At 42.9% G+C, this 15,876-nt stretch overlaps 1 protein-coding gene across 1 annotated transcript; it reads left to right on the plus strand.

Moving 5' to 3' along the window:
• The first annotated feature begins 1,396 nt into the window (after positions 1-1,396).
• Positions 1,397-13,585, plus strand: RRAGC (Ras related GTP binding C). The gene is made up of 7 exons (XM_068172653.1): positions 1,397-1,713; positions 5,347-5,550; positions 6,238-6,437; positions 7,315-7,429; positions 8,966-9,108; positions 10,257-10,405; positions 10,933-13,585. Exons 1-7 carry the CDS (start codon positions 1,447-1,449, stop codon positions 11,082-11,084), a joined length of 1,230 nt encoding a protein of 409 aa, XP_068028754.1. The 5' UTR covers positions 1,397-1,446; the 3' UTR covers positions 11,085-13,585.
• The last annotated feature ends 2,291 nt before the right edge of the window (positions 13,586-15,876 follow it).

The raw sequence follows: 15,876 nt of genomic DNA on the forward strand, positions 1-15,876 counted from the left end.
GAAAATATGGTAGGATGGATCAGAACTTTTGTTAGTCATTGTAATCAAGGGCTAGTGAATATAATAATTGCTTACCTTACTATTGTATCTGTTGACCTAAACAGACTGGAAGAGAAGTAAAATGAGGGGGAAATACTGTTTTATGTCTGTAAAGCATTAATTAGAAAAAAATGTCCTAAACCAACAAAACAAAGCCAAACAAGGAAGGCAAAAAAAAAAAATCCCCAGCCTGTGGAACAAAGGCTAGAAGAAAGTTCCCTTGAATGTAAGCTAGAACATTAAGCATTAAGTTGCACCATGTGGAAACAGGGAGAGGGCAATGCTGTGGGAAAGGTATTGTACAGCTGAACATGTTTCTGAGTAATGGGACTGGCATGTCTCGCTAAAGAAGCGGCAAAGCAGGTACAGGTGTTAGTCGAGCCATCACAGGCTCCTGACTTGAGCTGTGCGTGCCAGGGAAATAACACAAACTTACAGTTTTCAAAACTGTATTTGCTTCCCTCTGGAAGCACTTGGATGTCGTGAACCTTAAAATAGCAAAGATTTGTTAAAGCTTCGGCTCCGTGCCAGCTTGCACCACGGCTGCTAGAAGAAAATTAATGACTGTTTAATGAAGACTATTGCTTCGCAAGGTAACGTTTCCTTACGCGGCCGCTTCGGCGAAAGCTGCCCTGCCACGGCTGGCTTTGCGCCTTGAGCGAAGCGGGAGGGGCGGCACCGGCGGGCTCTGTCCAGGGCGGGGCCGGGGCCGCGGCTCCGCCGGGGGCGGGGCCGCCGCCGCTCCGCCGGGGCCGCCGCCGCTCCGCCGGGGCCGCCGCCGCTCCGCCGGGGCTGCTCGGGGCCGGGGCTGCCGCTGCCCGGGGCCGGGGCCGCCGCTCCGCCGGTGCCGGGGCCGGCGCTGCCGCTGCCCGGGGCCAAGGCCGCCGCTCCGCCGGGGCCGGTGCCGGGGCCGGGGCCGCCGCTCCGCCGGGGCCGGGGCTGCCCGGGGCCGGGGCCGCCGCTCCGCCGGGGCCGCCGCTCCGCCGGGGCCGCCGCTCCGCCGGGGCCGGAGCCGGGGCTGCCCGGGGCCGGGGCCGCCGCTCCGCCGGTGCCGGGGCCGGGGCTGCCGCTGCCCGGGGCCGGGGCCGGGGCCGGCGCTCCGCCGGGGCCGGGGCTGCCCGGGGCCGGGGCCGCCGCTCCGCCGGGGCCGGGGCTGCCCGGGGCCGGGGCCGCCGCTCCGCCGGGCCGCGCGCCCCGCCCTCCGCTCACGTGCGGCGGCGCCGTCAGGTGACTCGGGTCGTCTGACCGGAGCGTTCCTCGCTCGCTGCCCGCCCGAGCCAATCGGCGGCGCGGAGCCCCGCGGCGGCCAATCCGGGCCGGGCTGGGCCGTGTCGGCTTGGGCCGGGCGAGCAGGAGGAGGCCCCGGGACGGGCGCTGGCGGCTGCGGGGCGGCGGGCTCGGGCGGACATGGCGCTGCAGTTCGGCGGGGCGGGCGCGCCGGGCTCGGCTGAGGAGCCGGCGTTGGTGGGGGGGAGCTTCGGGGCTGCGGACTCGTTCCCCAAGGACTTCGGCTACGGGGAGGAGGAGGAGGAGGCGGAGCTGGAGGGAGGCCCGGGGCCCGGTGGGCCCGGGGGCGGCGCGGGCGGGCCCGGCGGCGGCGCGGGCGGGGCGGACTCCAAGCCGCGGATCCTGCTCATGGGGCTGCGGCGCAGCGGGAAGTCTTCCATCCAGAAGGTGAGGGGCGGCCGGCGGCTCCCCGCCTCTGCCTGCCGCGCTGCCTCTCCGGCGCCGAGCTGGTTCTCCCTGCTGTGCTGCTGTTCGGGCAATTCCTACTTTTTATTGTGGGCCCGTGTGGCGAAGTTGGAGCGACGGGAGCCTCCTCCTTACAGACGTTTACTTTCCAGAATGGACTGTGATCATCTGCCCTAGAGAGGAAGGTTGTGTAGCATAGGTTGTAGCTTTTGTATTTCTTCACTTTTAAGGCTTCGGAAGTAAAAAGTGAAGACACTGGTGTGAAATTTATCATGAGGTGTTTTCTTACGTGGTATAGGTGTGTGGTGTTTAGCTGGTGCTTCCACTTGGAAGACTTGAGCCGTTGTTCTGCCCTTTGATGCTTGGAGAGAGACTTCTGCTTTTGTGTGAGCAGAAAGCCAGCCTCTGGTTTCCTTTAGACCGAGTAAACGAGCGTCACTTGTCAAGGAGGAAATACAACAGTTCCGGTGCCTTAGCTTTGTTGGTAGCTTTGTGAAGTCACTAGTGTTTCTTAATAAAAATAAGACAAATCTGACTTTTCATTTGGCAGGTAGCTCGCTAGAATTGTAGCAGTCAGAACAATCCTTGTTCCTCAGTGCAAGTTTCGTTTGCAGTCCCTCCTGTGAACTTTTCAGGCGATATTTTTATGGGAAGATGTTACTAGTGAAATGCATAAGTCTCGGGTCTAGACTTGAGGGCCTCAAATTTGTTTCAGATGCGAGTGTGAAAATCTACAGAGATTTCTATAAAGTTTTTGCGCAGAGAAGCCTTTATGGACATTGCATCTGCTTCCTTTAGCAATCTTATGCAGACTGCTTGGGGATCCAAGACTGCAGAAACCCAATAAGTTCTAACCTGATTTCAGCCTCTGTTAGTGAGAAATCTTTTCCATTGTGCTACGCTGAAATACAGTGTCAGACTGGACTGTTGTTGCTTTTTAGCCTTATCAGTTATTCCCCATTTTTTAAGTCAAATGCTCCCACTGTATGTGCAAATGTTCTGCTTTCACTGAAAGCCTTTTTCTAACTCTTTTAGTCATGTGAATGGTATTCGTTGTAGACTCTTATTAGAGATCTGATTGTATTATCCACTTTTGAAAAAACTGAACCCTAAAAGCTAGAGGAAGACAGGAACTCCAGATTACAGATAGATTTCAAGCCATTACAAGTCTCTTAATAGATGTAGCTTTTGAACTTCTTTTATGGCCAGGATTGGTAGTCTTCAATTCTTTGAGGGCCTATTCCAGTAGTTGTATAGGAAAGGAATAGTCTCATATTGAATGTGCAGTAAGGGGACATAGAATTTCTTTTGCCAGTTACCAGCCTTACTTAGGAATTAGAAGTGTGATTCTGGTACCTAGGAGCTCATTGTGAGGCTGCCTGAGCAAAGTCTAATATCAAGAAATTTCTTATTAACAGTGTCCTTGCTCTTAAATCTCTCTAGTTCAAAAATAGGCATAACCAGACTCAGCCCTTCTGTCTGGGCACTAGCTGTTGATCCTCTTGCCAGAAAGTAGGGGTATATGCAAGATAAACACTGTACTGGGGAAAGCAATGGCTTTGTGATTATCTAGAAGTTTCTGTGAAAAACGTGAATTATGAAATCATTTCATGCTTCTACTGAGAGCAGTATTGACAAGAGAGCTCTCACAAAAGAAAAAGCCACGGTCCTGGGGAGGGACTTTTTTTCTCCTTTGGTTAATTGGGTTTTCCATACTGGTGTAACCTATGAATATTCAGTAGCAAATTGTGGGTAGATTTTGAGAATGCAGTGATTGCTTCAGTTCATAAACAAATTTCTGTGCAGACTTGCATAACTGGACTTACTGTACTGTACTGATGTAATAGGGAACTGGAAAGAGTTCAGGTGGAGAACATCGATCTGATGAAATGTGCTCTTTTGGGAAAAAAAGGAAAAAGGAGGTGACAGTGTTGTTTCCCAGGGACTTATCAGCTTTAAACTGAATTTACTAATTCTGTCCTGCTTTTGTGGGAGACGCTGAGTTCCAATAGAAATGTGGATTTCAGAATACTTTATGCTGCAAACCTTGAAGAATGCAGTACAGCTGCTGTGTATCTAGAAGTGTTCTTACTTCTCTATACAAATGTCCTGCTGTTTAAAACCTCGTTTAGACCCTGGCCTCCTGAGATGTTTGTCCCAAGGAAATAAATTCTTTCCCTTGGCCTTAAAAATCTAGGCTGAAGTATTACTTTGAACCTCACTAAACTGTACTGGGTGTGGAGGTGTTTGTCTTGCAGTTTTTTTGACAGTTTGTTGCATCAGGTCTCTAATGGAGGACTTCTGTAACTGTATGAAACATTTGAAGAAACCAAGATTACCAAGTTTGCAGCCCCTATTGTGAAGTTTTTAGATTTACCAAGTGCTGTATATGAAACTTATTTAATTTTTGCAGTCCTAATGTATGACTGCCTTGTTTGGAGTAACTTTCATATGGTCTAGTTGAGTTGCATTAGCACAACGTTCTCTGTTGGCACTGACTGTTTTTGCTACAGGCTGCTTTTGCTGGTTCAGTACAAGGAAGGACTAAAATCCCAGTGGGGCTTTTTGATTTCTGGCAATGAGTATGTTTGTCATCCTGCAGCTAAATGTTTTTGCCAACTAGTGTGAAATCCTTCATCCTTTCTTTAGTGAACTTGCACAGGAAGTTCCACCTACATATGAGGAATTACTGATTTATTATTTATGGCTGAGCCCTGGAACAGGCTCCCCAGAGAGGGTGTGGAGCTACTCAAGAGCTGTCTGCATGCAATCCTGTGTCATGTGCTCTGGGATGACCCTGCCTGAGCAGGGAGGTTGGATCAGATAACCCCACTGTGCTCCCTTCCTGACCCATTCTGCGATTCTCTACTCAAAAGGAGGTGTTAATAGATGGCAAACTACCTAGCTGTTTGCATCTCTAAAACGGAGATGTTATTTTTGTACTCTTCTGTTGTAGTTTGGGAACCGTCTGATTATGTTGTGTTTTAATACTTGACACCAGACAAAAAGTGAAGTTTCCTTTAGGAATTTCTAAGACTGGAAAGGAAAGTTTCCAGTCTAATAACAGTTTAAATAACACAAGTTAAAATAACAAGTTTAAATAACAGTTTAAATAACACAAGTTAATTGTGTTATTTAACTTGTTAATAACTTATTATTATTTAAATTGTTATTATTATTTAACTTGTAATAACTTGTTAACACAAGTTATTTGTGTTATAAATAACACAAGTTCTTAAAAGCTTGTGTTATTTAATTAACTGGCTATATACCAGATCTGAATATAATATATATTCAGTATATGCTAATATATATATAATATATATCTATATTTGAAAACACTGTGCTAGCCTTGCAAGGAAAGAAAGAGTAACTTGGATGTCTGTGTCGTCAGCCAGTAGGGTTATTTGTGAAAATCTTTAACTGTATTCAGTTGCTTGGTTCTTTTAAGGGGTAGGCAATTTCCTTACCTGATGCAGGAAGCTGTCTATTTACCAAAAGGAAGCTATACATTTTAGAATGGGTAAACCTATTTGTAGAATTCAAGTCACAAATCTTTCACTAAATTATTCTAATAAGGTAAAATCTAGACTATTATTTGTGTTCTTTTAACAGGTGGTGTTTCACAAAATGTCTCCCAATGAGACTCTGTTCTTGGAAAGTACCAACAAAATCTACAAGGATGATATTTCCAACAGTTCATTTGTGAACTTCCAAATATGGGATTTTCCTGGACAGATGGACTTTTTTGATCCTACATTTGATTATGAGATGATCTTCCGAGGAACAGGTGCTCTAATATATGTTATTGATGCCCAGGTAAATACAAATCACAGGGAAGTTTTATTTTTGCTTTTTGTGTGAAAGGGATGATCAAGAGGCCAGTAATTTATATTTTTAGATAAGTTCATAAGGCTTCTGCTGTGTATGAAGAGCTGCATTGGCAATCTGACTTCCAGTGTGTGGTTTTGTTTTGGTGAAGTGACTGGACATATGCTGCTGGTGGAGAGAGTGGAAAAGGGCTTGTACTCTGAACTTACCTCTTCTGTAATAATAGGGAGAACCTGCTCAGCTAGATGGTCTGAATTATCCCTTTCTTCTGCTCTGGAGTTCAATTAATATCAGCACACTTCTGACCTCAGTTTCCAATATTGGTACTACTGGGTATCTGGCAGCTTCTAATAAACCCAGGAATTGCCCCCTGGGAGGTTTCCTGGTTATTAGGACCATCTTGGAGATCACTGCTGCCTTGTGCTGAAGTGTAACCCACCTTTTGCTCTGAAGCCTGGTTTTGTGTAGCTGAGCCTTGTATAGCTAATGAAAGTTAATTGGCATAAAGAATCTAAGCTGCTTGGATTGATGATACATCAAGGTATTCTCTTGTCCCATACTTTTATTTAGCTACAGAAGTGAAGTTCTTGCACTGAAATCTTTTGTTTTTGTGCAGAATGGAATAGTTATCAGGCAGCAACTTTGTCATTCATTCCTGCCAAAACTGATTTACAGGATGACTACATGGAAGCTTTAACAAGACTCCACATTACAGTTTCAAAAGCCTACAAGGTCAACCCAGAAATGAACTTTGAAGTTTTTATTCATAAAGTTGATGGTTTATCAGATGACCATAAAATAGAAACTCAGAGGGATATTCATCAGAGGGCTAATGATGATCTTACAGATGCTGGGCTTGAAAAACTTCACCTTAGGTGAGTTAAAGACTCTGGTATATGTGATTCATACTGTTGCTGATATGCATACAGATTAAAGGCTTCTAGATGTCATACTGGAACAACTGGAGCAAGGTCTGGGTAGTTTCTTAATATTGAATCAACTTGTATAAATAAGATACACTGCTGAATTTATGAACAAGCCTCCGCTGCTAGGCTGACTAGAAAAGAGGCAGGCTACTGTATCAGATTCCAATCCACAGATTTATCCCTGCTCGGTGATAATTGTCAGTCTTTCTCATTCAGTGTAACAGATTTGTAACAGATTTGTGCGTGTGGGCTGGAGGGGCAGGGAAAGAGAGGGGAACCTCTCTGCCTACTAGTCCTGACTTGTGCTGACTTTGCCCTGTGATTAGTGTGACTGGTTCTAAAAGCTTACTTAGTCTGTTACTTGAGATTTGGCTCAATTTTAAGGTATCTTCTACAGACACCTTTGAAGCAAGCTATCTTTTCTCTGGTTTTGTTGTTCTTTTGATTCTTGTGGAGCCAGTATCTCTCAATGTTAATGTGAAAATGGTGGAAGGCCAGGAACAGGAATGGAAGAAATCTGATTAAGCATTTTTACACCTTTGTGATAAGCATTGTGTGGGCAAACTGCGTTGAAACAGTGTTCAAATTTTTATTTTTGGTCTCCCATCTCTCAAGGATGGGGAAAATCTATTTCATGTTTATTCCAGCTGCTCAGAACTTTAATTCTTTGTGCAATGTCCAGACATATTTGTGATAAAGGCATCCCAGGCAAAAGTAGCAGGCCTGAATGTTAGAAGATGTAACGTTAACATTTCTGTTACAATTCTGAAACACTCTTGAATCTTCTTTTTCTTTTTTCTTTCTTTGCCCTCCCTCCTCATCTCAGCTTTTATTTGACCAGTATCTATGACCATTCAATATTTGAAGCCTTCAGTAAAGTGGTACAGAAGCTCATTCCACAACTGCCAACCCTGGAAAATCTACTTAATATCTTCATATCAGTAAGTGTTCATCTAACAGAACTTTGCATGAAATACCCAGAATGGTAAAGCAAGTCCTTCTGCTAAAGATTGCTGGCTAGATCTGTCCTTGAGAGATTTGGGTGGCACTCATGTAGGTGTGCTCTGGCAACCTGGTTTTCTATATTAAAAGCTCTTTTACCACAGCTAAATAGTACTGGTGTGTGCTTTGTGGGCTTTCTCTAAATATTGACAAAGTGTATTTTACCTGCTTGTAACAGCTGATGGAGGTTTCCTGCCTGCAGGTGTTTACTGATTACTTTACTAAGTCACTTAGTAGTCTAATGTAGCTGTACTGGCCAGAGACTTTTTTGATAATATGAACTTGGCCTTGGACTTAGCTGTCTATTTCATACGACCTGTGAGACTTTTGCCCTTATTCTTTTAGTGTTTGTGTTTCTTATGGAATTAGTGTCATAGAAATTTGCTGCTCTATACTTTTGATCAAATAAAATATCACCCTAGAGACAAGACCATCTCATTTAAGTTGTCTGTGAGGTTGTTGCAGGCATTTGGACAACAAAGAAAAAAACATTTATATCCAGGAGGAGCTAGACACTTAGACATGTCACCCCATGTCACCATATAATGCTTGTTTGGTAGAGGACTGTTTGTAATAACCTGGCCCAGTGGATAGAGGGTATGTTGACCTTGCTCAGTGCCATGAGGATGTAATCTTGATGCCAGAAAGATTGTCTGGATGTCCTCAGGACACTGTCCTGGGTGTTCAGGCTAGCTAGGAAGAGTGGGTGTAGTGTATTCTAGTGTATAAATAGAAAAGAAGCTTTGCCAGTAGTGTATGTGTGATAAATTGAACCATAGAAGGCTGCTGAGCTTAATATGAGCATGTGCACTTTACCAAAGTGCTCAGTTACAAATGCCATTGTGCTTTTCCATAGCCATAATGTGGTACTTTTCATGGATTTTTAACTTCAGAAGCTGACTTAGTTGCTCTGCATGTTAAACTGCATGGCAAATGCTTCATGCAGAAACTGAGCTGCCAAGATACTACAAGCATAAAATTTAAGATTCAGCATACTGCTATGAAATATCTCATCTCTGAGCCCATTTCCTTAGGAGGATGTGAATTATGGCTCTTCTGGAGTTAATAGAAACACAGAAAAGATAAATTGCTGAATATGGATTCTGGAAGCATAGCAAAATATAACCTTAATAATGATTAGTTAAATAACAAACTAAAAAGAATTGTAACAGAGTCCCCAGTTTTATTTTTATCAGCTATATGATGTTGATATGTACTATGGCAACAAGGGTATTTATTTATAAGGTATATGCTCTAAATCTTGAATCTGTCTTAAAGCCTCTAAATTGCTTATATTTAAACCATCCTCTGCTACTAAGAATGTGAAAATGGATTTAAATTTATATTGGATTTATATTTAATGGATAAATAAATGGATTTATATTTAAACCATCCTCTGCTACTAAGAATGTGAAAATGGATGAGTTCTACTTGAGATTTTAAAAAATTAATCCAAAATCTTTCTTTTTCTGAAGAATTCGGGCATTGAAAAAGCTTTTCTCTTCGATGTAGTCAGCAAAATCTACATTGCAACAGACAGTTCTCCTGTGGACATGCAGTCATATGAGTTGTGCTGTGACATGATTGATGTAGTGATAGATGTTTCCTGTATATATGGGTAAGTGATGAATACTCTTAGGAAAGAAAGTCCTCTGAAGGTGTAGAATAGGTTGCAAACTGTGCAATTGTTGCTGGCTTTGTCATGCAGCAAAATGCTGTCAATTGGTCTTTAGAGCACATTGGTTCTCTGAGTAACTAAAATAAATCCAAATTATTTGGCAGCATTTATACTTGGTTTGTTTCCCTCCACTGGTGGCCCTAGACAGCTATCTGACATTTGTAGAAATTGTGTTTCATGTAAAATCTGAATGCTGCTGTGTCTGGTTTGGCATGGTGGAGCAAGTACATAAATACCTGCAAATAACTGGGGTCAATAGCATGCCATAAGTGTAACTTGCAGTGACATTGTTGAGACTTGCTGCAGTCTGAACAGAAAAACATTTGTGAGATCATCTCCTCTGCTGCTGACTTTCTATGAGGGATGCATAGAGTGCTGATATCTCACAATTTACAGCAGAATTATACTTCCCACTGGACTACAGAAGTGGTTCTGAAGAAATGGTAACTTACCTTAGAACTGTGATTGTAGCCTGGAAAATGCAGTGCTACCAAGAAAATACCACAGCATTTAATGGTCTGTTTCCTGATGGGTTAATCCAGGGTTGTGTAACTGTTTGGTTTGGGTTTTTTCTCAGGAGTGATTAGAAGTAACTTGCAATACCTCATTTGCTTCTATAGTAATTTAACTAACACTAATAACTTGAAGATAGAAAACAGCGTGCTCATCTCTTCTTGTAAATGCAGGCTGGTGTAGCTTAAGACCAAAAAGTGTCCTGCTCCATGTTGCATCCTCTTCCCCAGCCTCACTAAGGAAGCCTTTGTATTAATTTACCAAAAGTAATTTCACTGAGATGTCACTCCAAACATCAAAAGAATGCACACTGGTAGCTTGCTCTTAACTGCTCCTCTGTGATGGACAGTATCTAGTGAAGGCCTCTGTCCTGTTTAGATCTGGCTTTCCTGAGAAACTTAAGGTCTGATAATGGTCTTACTCACTGATAGTATTAAGACCTGCATTGCAGGTTCCCCATTTGCTTAGTTCAGTATGTGTAATATTCTTCTAACTGCATTTAACAGCTGTTTGTCTTGGAAGTTGCATGTGCATGCCTATTAGATTATGTCTTGGGTTAACTTCTTCTTTTTTAGGTTAAAAGAAGATGGCACTGGAAGTGCTTATGATAAAGAGTCAATGGCAATTATCAAACTCAATAACACAACAGTCCTGTACTTAAAGGAAGTAACAAAGTTTTTGGCATTAGTTTGCATTCTTAGAGAAGAGAGTTTTGAGCGCAAAGGTAAGAATTTCTCTGCCATTAAACAGCCTTTATCTAATATTTTTTATCAGCTGTAAAATGTGAATATGACTTTACAAGTCACCTTGATTTTTGTGTGACTAAATTTGTGTAATTTCTTATGAGAGGAGTTTTTTATTTTTTTGGAGATAGATATAATGAGGTCATATTTTTAAATTTGTGAATCATCACTTTAATCACTATCCTCCTGCCAAAATGACTTGTGTAGCTAACATGAGCTCTGTCTCTACCATTTGTTCTAGTGAGATCAGCAGAATGGAGCAATGAGCCCCTTACCTACCGTTTGGTCATGAATATATGCCTTGCATTCCAAACGAGTGCCTTTTTTTCCAAAAAACTGAAGACAGTACAAATAAATACTAGCATCAGTAAAACATTCTTAAATCTCCTGAGTCCGGATTTATACTAAATAAGTAGCAAAATACCTATTGGTTAAATTTGATACTGATTTTGAAGCTCTGTTTACATAAATATGCCAATCTGAGCACAGTTTTTCCTCTCCTTGACAGGTTTGATAGACTACAATTTCCATTGCTTCCGCAAAGCCATTCATGAAGTTTTTGAAGTAGGTGTTGCCTCCCACAGGATCTGCAACCATCAATCAAGCACCTCAAATATGAAAGCAGTGACTCACAATGGCACACCTAGGAATGCAGTCTAGAGGAAAGCTAAAGACCTTGGATAGACTTGTCAGCTCTTCACTCCAAAGTTTTGTGGAACAAGAGAGGAGTAGTCTGAAAGCCTGAAGTATGTTTCAGAGAAGAGTGGTCCTAACTGTGGAACAGCAGATTGTAACTCAAGTTGGGCAACTGAAACTACTGTGAAAATACTTTGAGGCCAGTGGAGTTAGAAATGTCAGTTTGAAATCAGCTGTATTGCAAATGCAGTAGGTTTTCAGTTTGGAGTCCTCTTTTAACAGTCTGTGTCTGACTGATTGCCTGGTCAAAACTTACAAACAATTGAGTTGGGTTTTGTGTGAAACACTGAACAGTCACTTGCTTAACTTTTTAAATTTTTTTTAAATTAATCTGTAGAATACCCTCTTTTGCTTAAGTTTACCTCCTGTCATGCAAAAACAAAATTGGTGTTATTAAGGCTTGTGAAACTCAAGCTTTTTGCTTGCTGAGGCTGGTCTCAAATCATTCCATTAAGTAGTTCTTGTTCTTGCTGGTGTGCTCATAGTTCTCATGAATTCTGTGCTTGTTAAGTGGATGCAAGATAGAGAGCTCTGTTGTAGTGATCATGTGTTTGTTTAGAGAACTGACCTGGAGCTTCATTTTAAAAAGAGATAGTGATACTTTGCTTTCAGACCACACTTCTTGGTATGTCCCCTTTGATGGAAGGGAAGGATTAAAATCAGAAATAAACTACCTGCTCTCTTTTGCAAAAACATGGATGTCATAAATCTGTGTGATTAATCCAATTCAGGAAACAACTGCATGGCTAACTAAACTGAAATACCTGCCATCTGTTGGAATAAAGCAGCCACTTTCAGCTATTCCCAAGCAAAGAAATTGCAAAGTTACTGACTTTTGATGGTGGATGTTTCTCCACTCTCTGACTGATAATCAAGACAAGTCCTAGCAAAATGTCTGAGGGTGTTATCTGTGCATGGCAATTAAGTTCACTGTGCCATAATTTACTAATAGTAGTGGACTTTGAGAGTACCTTGATTCTGTACTATGACGAGCACCCTCTTGTTTGTCGCTGTGCAATCTGACTAGAATTGTGGTTTTTCTGACTTTGTGAATTCTGCTGACTTTCATACTATGGGCAGTATATATGAATTCTTTAATTTATTGGTATTAGTACTGCAGATGTCATTCTGTACACCAGCCTTGCTGTGCAGGAGGCCCAGCCACTGGCCCATAAAGACCTTGCCTCCTTTTACCTGTCCCTATGTGTGTATAGGTGTTGCAAAGCCATTGGACCAACTATCCAAGTCCCACTAGAAAAGTTTCTGCAAGAAGAACTAATTGAAGTCATCTCTGCCTGCAATTGGTGTATTTATGTGGTCAGAAATAACCATGGGACTGCTTCTGTGCTTATAGAATGAGCTTCCATTGATATATGTAAAAATGAATATACATGCATTAACATTGGGGTGTATGCACATACAGTGTAAATGGTTTTTTTTACAGCAGGAAACTGGAATTTAAGTGCTCTAGGTCTGTTCTCTTAAATCTAGGCTGAGCCCCTTTTTGCTAATGGAACCGCAGAGCTTTTTTTAAGGGAGTGCTGCGGGCTCTTAAGATTGGGTTTTGTAGTTTGCAAGCACTATCACAGTTCACCTTCTGAAGGTAGGAGGAGAAGTAATTGGCAAAACAACAGGAAGAAAGAATCCCCATTCGTGCAGTGAGTTTTCCATGTTCTAAGTACATGCATATGTTCTCTTTCTTTTCACCCACTACAGGATTTTGTGCTAATAAAATGAAAAAAAAAGTCAAACCATAACACTATTGTTTCTGCTTGTCTTTATGGACAGAAGTCTATAAAGGCCTATGTGGTTAAACAAACTTTTAAAAGCCATGTTATCTTTATGGTATACTGAAAAAAAGTTATATACTACATTCCCATTTAGTCAGCCTTATCTTACATCTTAATTAAAAGCTGACTCGGAACTAAGCTCTGAAAGTTAAATTTGTCTCTGGTAAGGAGTACAGTATTTCTTTAGTTTATTGGACTAAATCAGATGCTGTTATACAAGGGGAGTGTTAATAACCTGTTGGTGCTTTAGAGAGACAGTTTCTGGCTTCTGAATTTTTTATGGTGCCAGGGAGGAGGAAGGATAGGAATTAGGCTTTATTTTCTCCCTTGTGCAGGAACTTGTCTCTCCTTCCTGTGCTGACCTGCTGCTGGGAGAGATCCTATTAGAGAAAAGGGAAGGCAGTATCACAATATCTCCAATAAAAGCACTGAACTTGTAGAGGAAACCATCAACTGGGGCTTCACTTTTCTGCCCTTTCCCCCCCTTTTTTCCTCCTCTGAACCCGTAGTAGTGTGGATGTTCTGTGATCTTTTTTGCAAACAACTGAGGATGTGTGCTTTTAAGGAGAAGAATGGTGCTGACAGGGCAGGGCATAGGCAAAATGGTGACCCATCTGCTGAGAGAAGGAACAAAATTCCTTTCTGTTGAAGAATAAAGCAATCCCTTGCAAGGTACCTTTCAAAGCTTTGCATTGTTGGGCATCGGGGCATTGCTGCTGTCTGGCTGGATTTCCCGTTGGCGATGATGCCAGCTGTAGCACAGGAGGGGGATGGAGGGAAAGGCCAAGCCTGGGAAGAGGGCCAGAGCAATCCAAGGCAGTATCTCTGCTATTCTGAAGGTCTAAAGCGCCTGTCGTTTGCCTGGAAGACCCCCAGAAACCCCTCCTCACTGCGTCTCTTGCTCTGTATCTCACGGACAATTGCTGTCCCCACGGAGCGTGGGCTCAGCTCGGCTGGCGAGCGCCTCCCGCTGCGGAGCGCCGCGGGCCCGGAGCGGAGCTCAGCTCGGCCTCTGCAGCTGCTGTGCCCGGCTCGGGGCGGGCTCAGGACCGGCGGTCCCCGGGTGCCACTGGCCTGCGGTGAAACGCGCACGGGAGCTCCGGGTGCCGGAGCGGCGGCCGCGCCGTCCGGCGCTGGCAGTGCGCGCTGCGGCCGCGCCGGGGCTTGTCCCCGGGCGGGCTCCAGTGTGTGCGCGCTCTTTTCTCGTCCAGGAAAGATTCTGCGTTGCCTTTGGTGCCGAATAGCGGCTTTGAGTTTTGGCCTTGGAGCAGCCGCTCGCGGTAGAAGGCGCTCTGGTAACGCGTCTGCAAGAAGACTTTAGCAAATGCCTTTGCACCGAGTCCTGCTGCTGTGCATATGGCCATCCTCTCCTTCCTTTCCTTTTCTTGCTATGCTGTGCCCTCCCAGCACAGTTTTTTAGCCTGAGAGCTGTGGAAACGGGTGGCAGGAGAAACAAAGCCTTTAAAAAAGGAGTTCTAAAGGTGCCTTTTCTGAATGCTGGCGTTTTTTGAGGTTTACATTTGGTAAAAAAATTCTTGTGCTGTCTGTATAAACAAGCTGGAAGCTGGACTTCAAGGGATACTAATTATGTTTGCTTATGATACTAAATTTGGAGGAAATGTCAACTCTTGACAAATTAGAGGGTGGGGCAATCACCCACTGTGTGAAACGCAACAAAGTGTTGGATTTTGCAGCTGGGATGGGTAACCCTGGACATGCGAACAGACTGGGGAGTGAGAGGCTGAAGAGTGTCACAGAAAGTGAAAGGTGCTCTCTCATAATATATGGTTAAATCTGTGATTCCCTAACAAAGTGTTTTTAAAACGTTTTACCCTATGACATAACGAAGATAAAGGGAATGATGTTAATCCCCTGTTTTTATGTCAGGGGCAAATAAAAGAGAAGCTATTGTAGTCTGTTCACATCTTGCTTGACTTAGATTTTTACAATCAAGTTTTTATTGTTGTTGTGCCCATCCCTCTCTCCCACCATCAATCTCCTCACCCTCAGATATCTTTTAAGCTGCTAACTGATTATTCTTTATCTGAAATCTGTAAGAGAAAGTCAAAGAGGAAATATGTTGAAATACCAAGTAATATTAAACCACCTGGTTTAACCAAAAAAAAAAAAAGTACTGTGGTTTTTAACTACTAAAAGTAGTATGGATCCATTTCATTCTTTTTGGCTTGCAGTGAGTGAAATGGTTATTCAGTGCTCTCCTGTGATCTAAAGATAGTTTATCTTTCATGCCCTCTAGATGGCTGTCTTGTTCTCTTTGAAAGAATATTACACAGTCTGGTAGAGCTGTAAGGCAGAAAGTTTATCTAATTAGTCTCAGTTTTTACACGTTTGTGTATTTGCAATGTACTTTAACATTTATGAACAAAAATTATGATATGTGACTTGAAAACCTTCTGTGAACCACTGTCAGCTGGTATGTCTTCTGTTTCTGGGCAGGAGGTGCATAAGTGCTAACTTGTTTCAGAGAATTGAAAGTATTTCCTAATAAACTTCCCATTATATCAAAAAATGTGAATTTAGTGCACAAGAAAACTTCTGTAAATGATAATAAAATTGCCAAACAACAGCTTAATAAAACCATGAATCACCCATCAGCAGTGTGGAGTGAAAATTTCCTGAGGTTTTCAGTTCTTCCTTGTTCAAAAAAAAAACCCCAAACCCTAAAATTTTTGGTTCTTGAAGTTCTTCATTTATTTTGTTAGATAAACTACTTAGTGCAGGAAGGAGCAAGTCCAGCATTTGCTATTCAGCTGACATCATTGCCTGTAAGTAAAAAATCAGCTTAGAATGGGATTTGGTATTTCCTGTGTTTTAAGTACAGAGAGGCATAAGGATCTATTGCTCAGTTTTCTGAATTGTGATTGTCTTGGAAAGACAGGCGTCTGCCAAGGAAGGCAGTAACCTCCCTCGGAATGGAAAATATGAGCCTCTTCCCTCCAAATTAT

Source organism: Anomalospiza imberbis, chromosome 25, assembly GCF_031753505.1.
Source record: "Anomalospiza imberbis isolate Cuckoo-Finch-1a 21T00152 chromosome 25, ASM3175350v1, whole genome shotgun sequence".
In the NCBI taxonomy this organism is placed as follows: domain Eukaryota; kingdom Metazoa; phylum Chordata; class Aves; order Passeriformes; family Viduidae; genus Anomalospiza; species Anomalospiza imberbis.

Excerpts from the sequence above, each read along its gene's own strand:
- RRAGC (XM_068172653.1), top strand. The coding sequence starts at position 1,447 with ATGGCGCTGCAGTTCGGCGGGGCGGGCGCGCCGGGCTCGGCTGAGGAG. Across the intron at positions 9,109-10,256 it reads GATGTTTCCTGTATATATGG|GTTAAAAGAAGATGGCACTG; the intron begins GTAAGTGATGAA and ends CTTCTTTTTTAG. Across the intron at positions 10,406-10,932 it reads AGAGAGTTTTGAGCGCAAAG|GTTTGATAGACTACAATTTC; the intron begins GTAAGAATTTCT and ends TCTCCTTGACAG.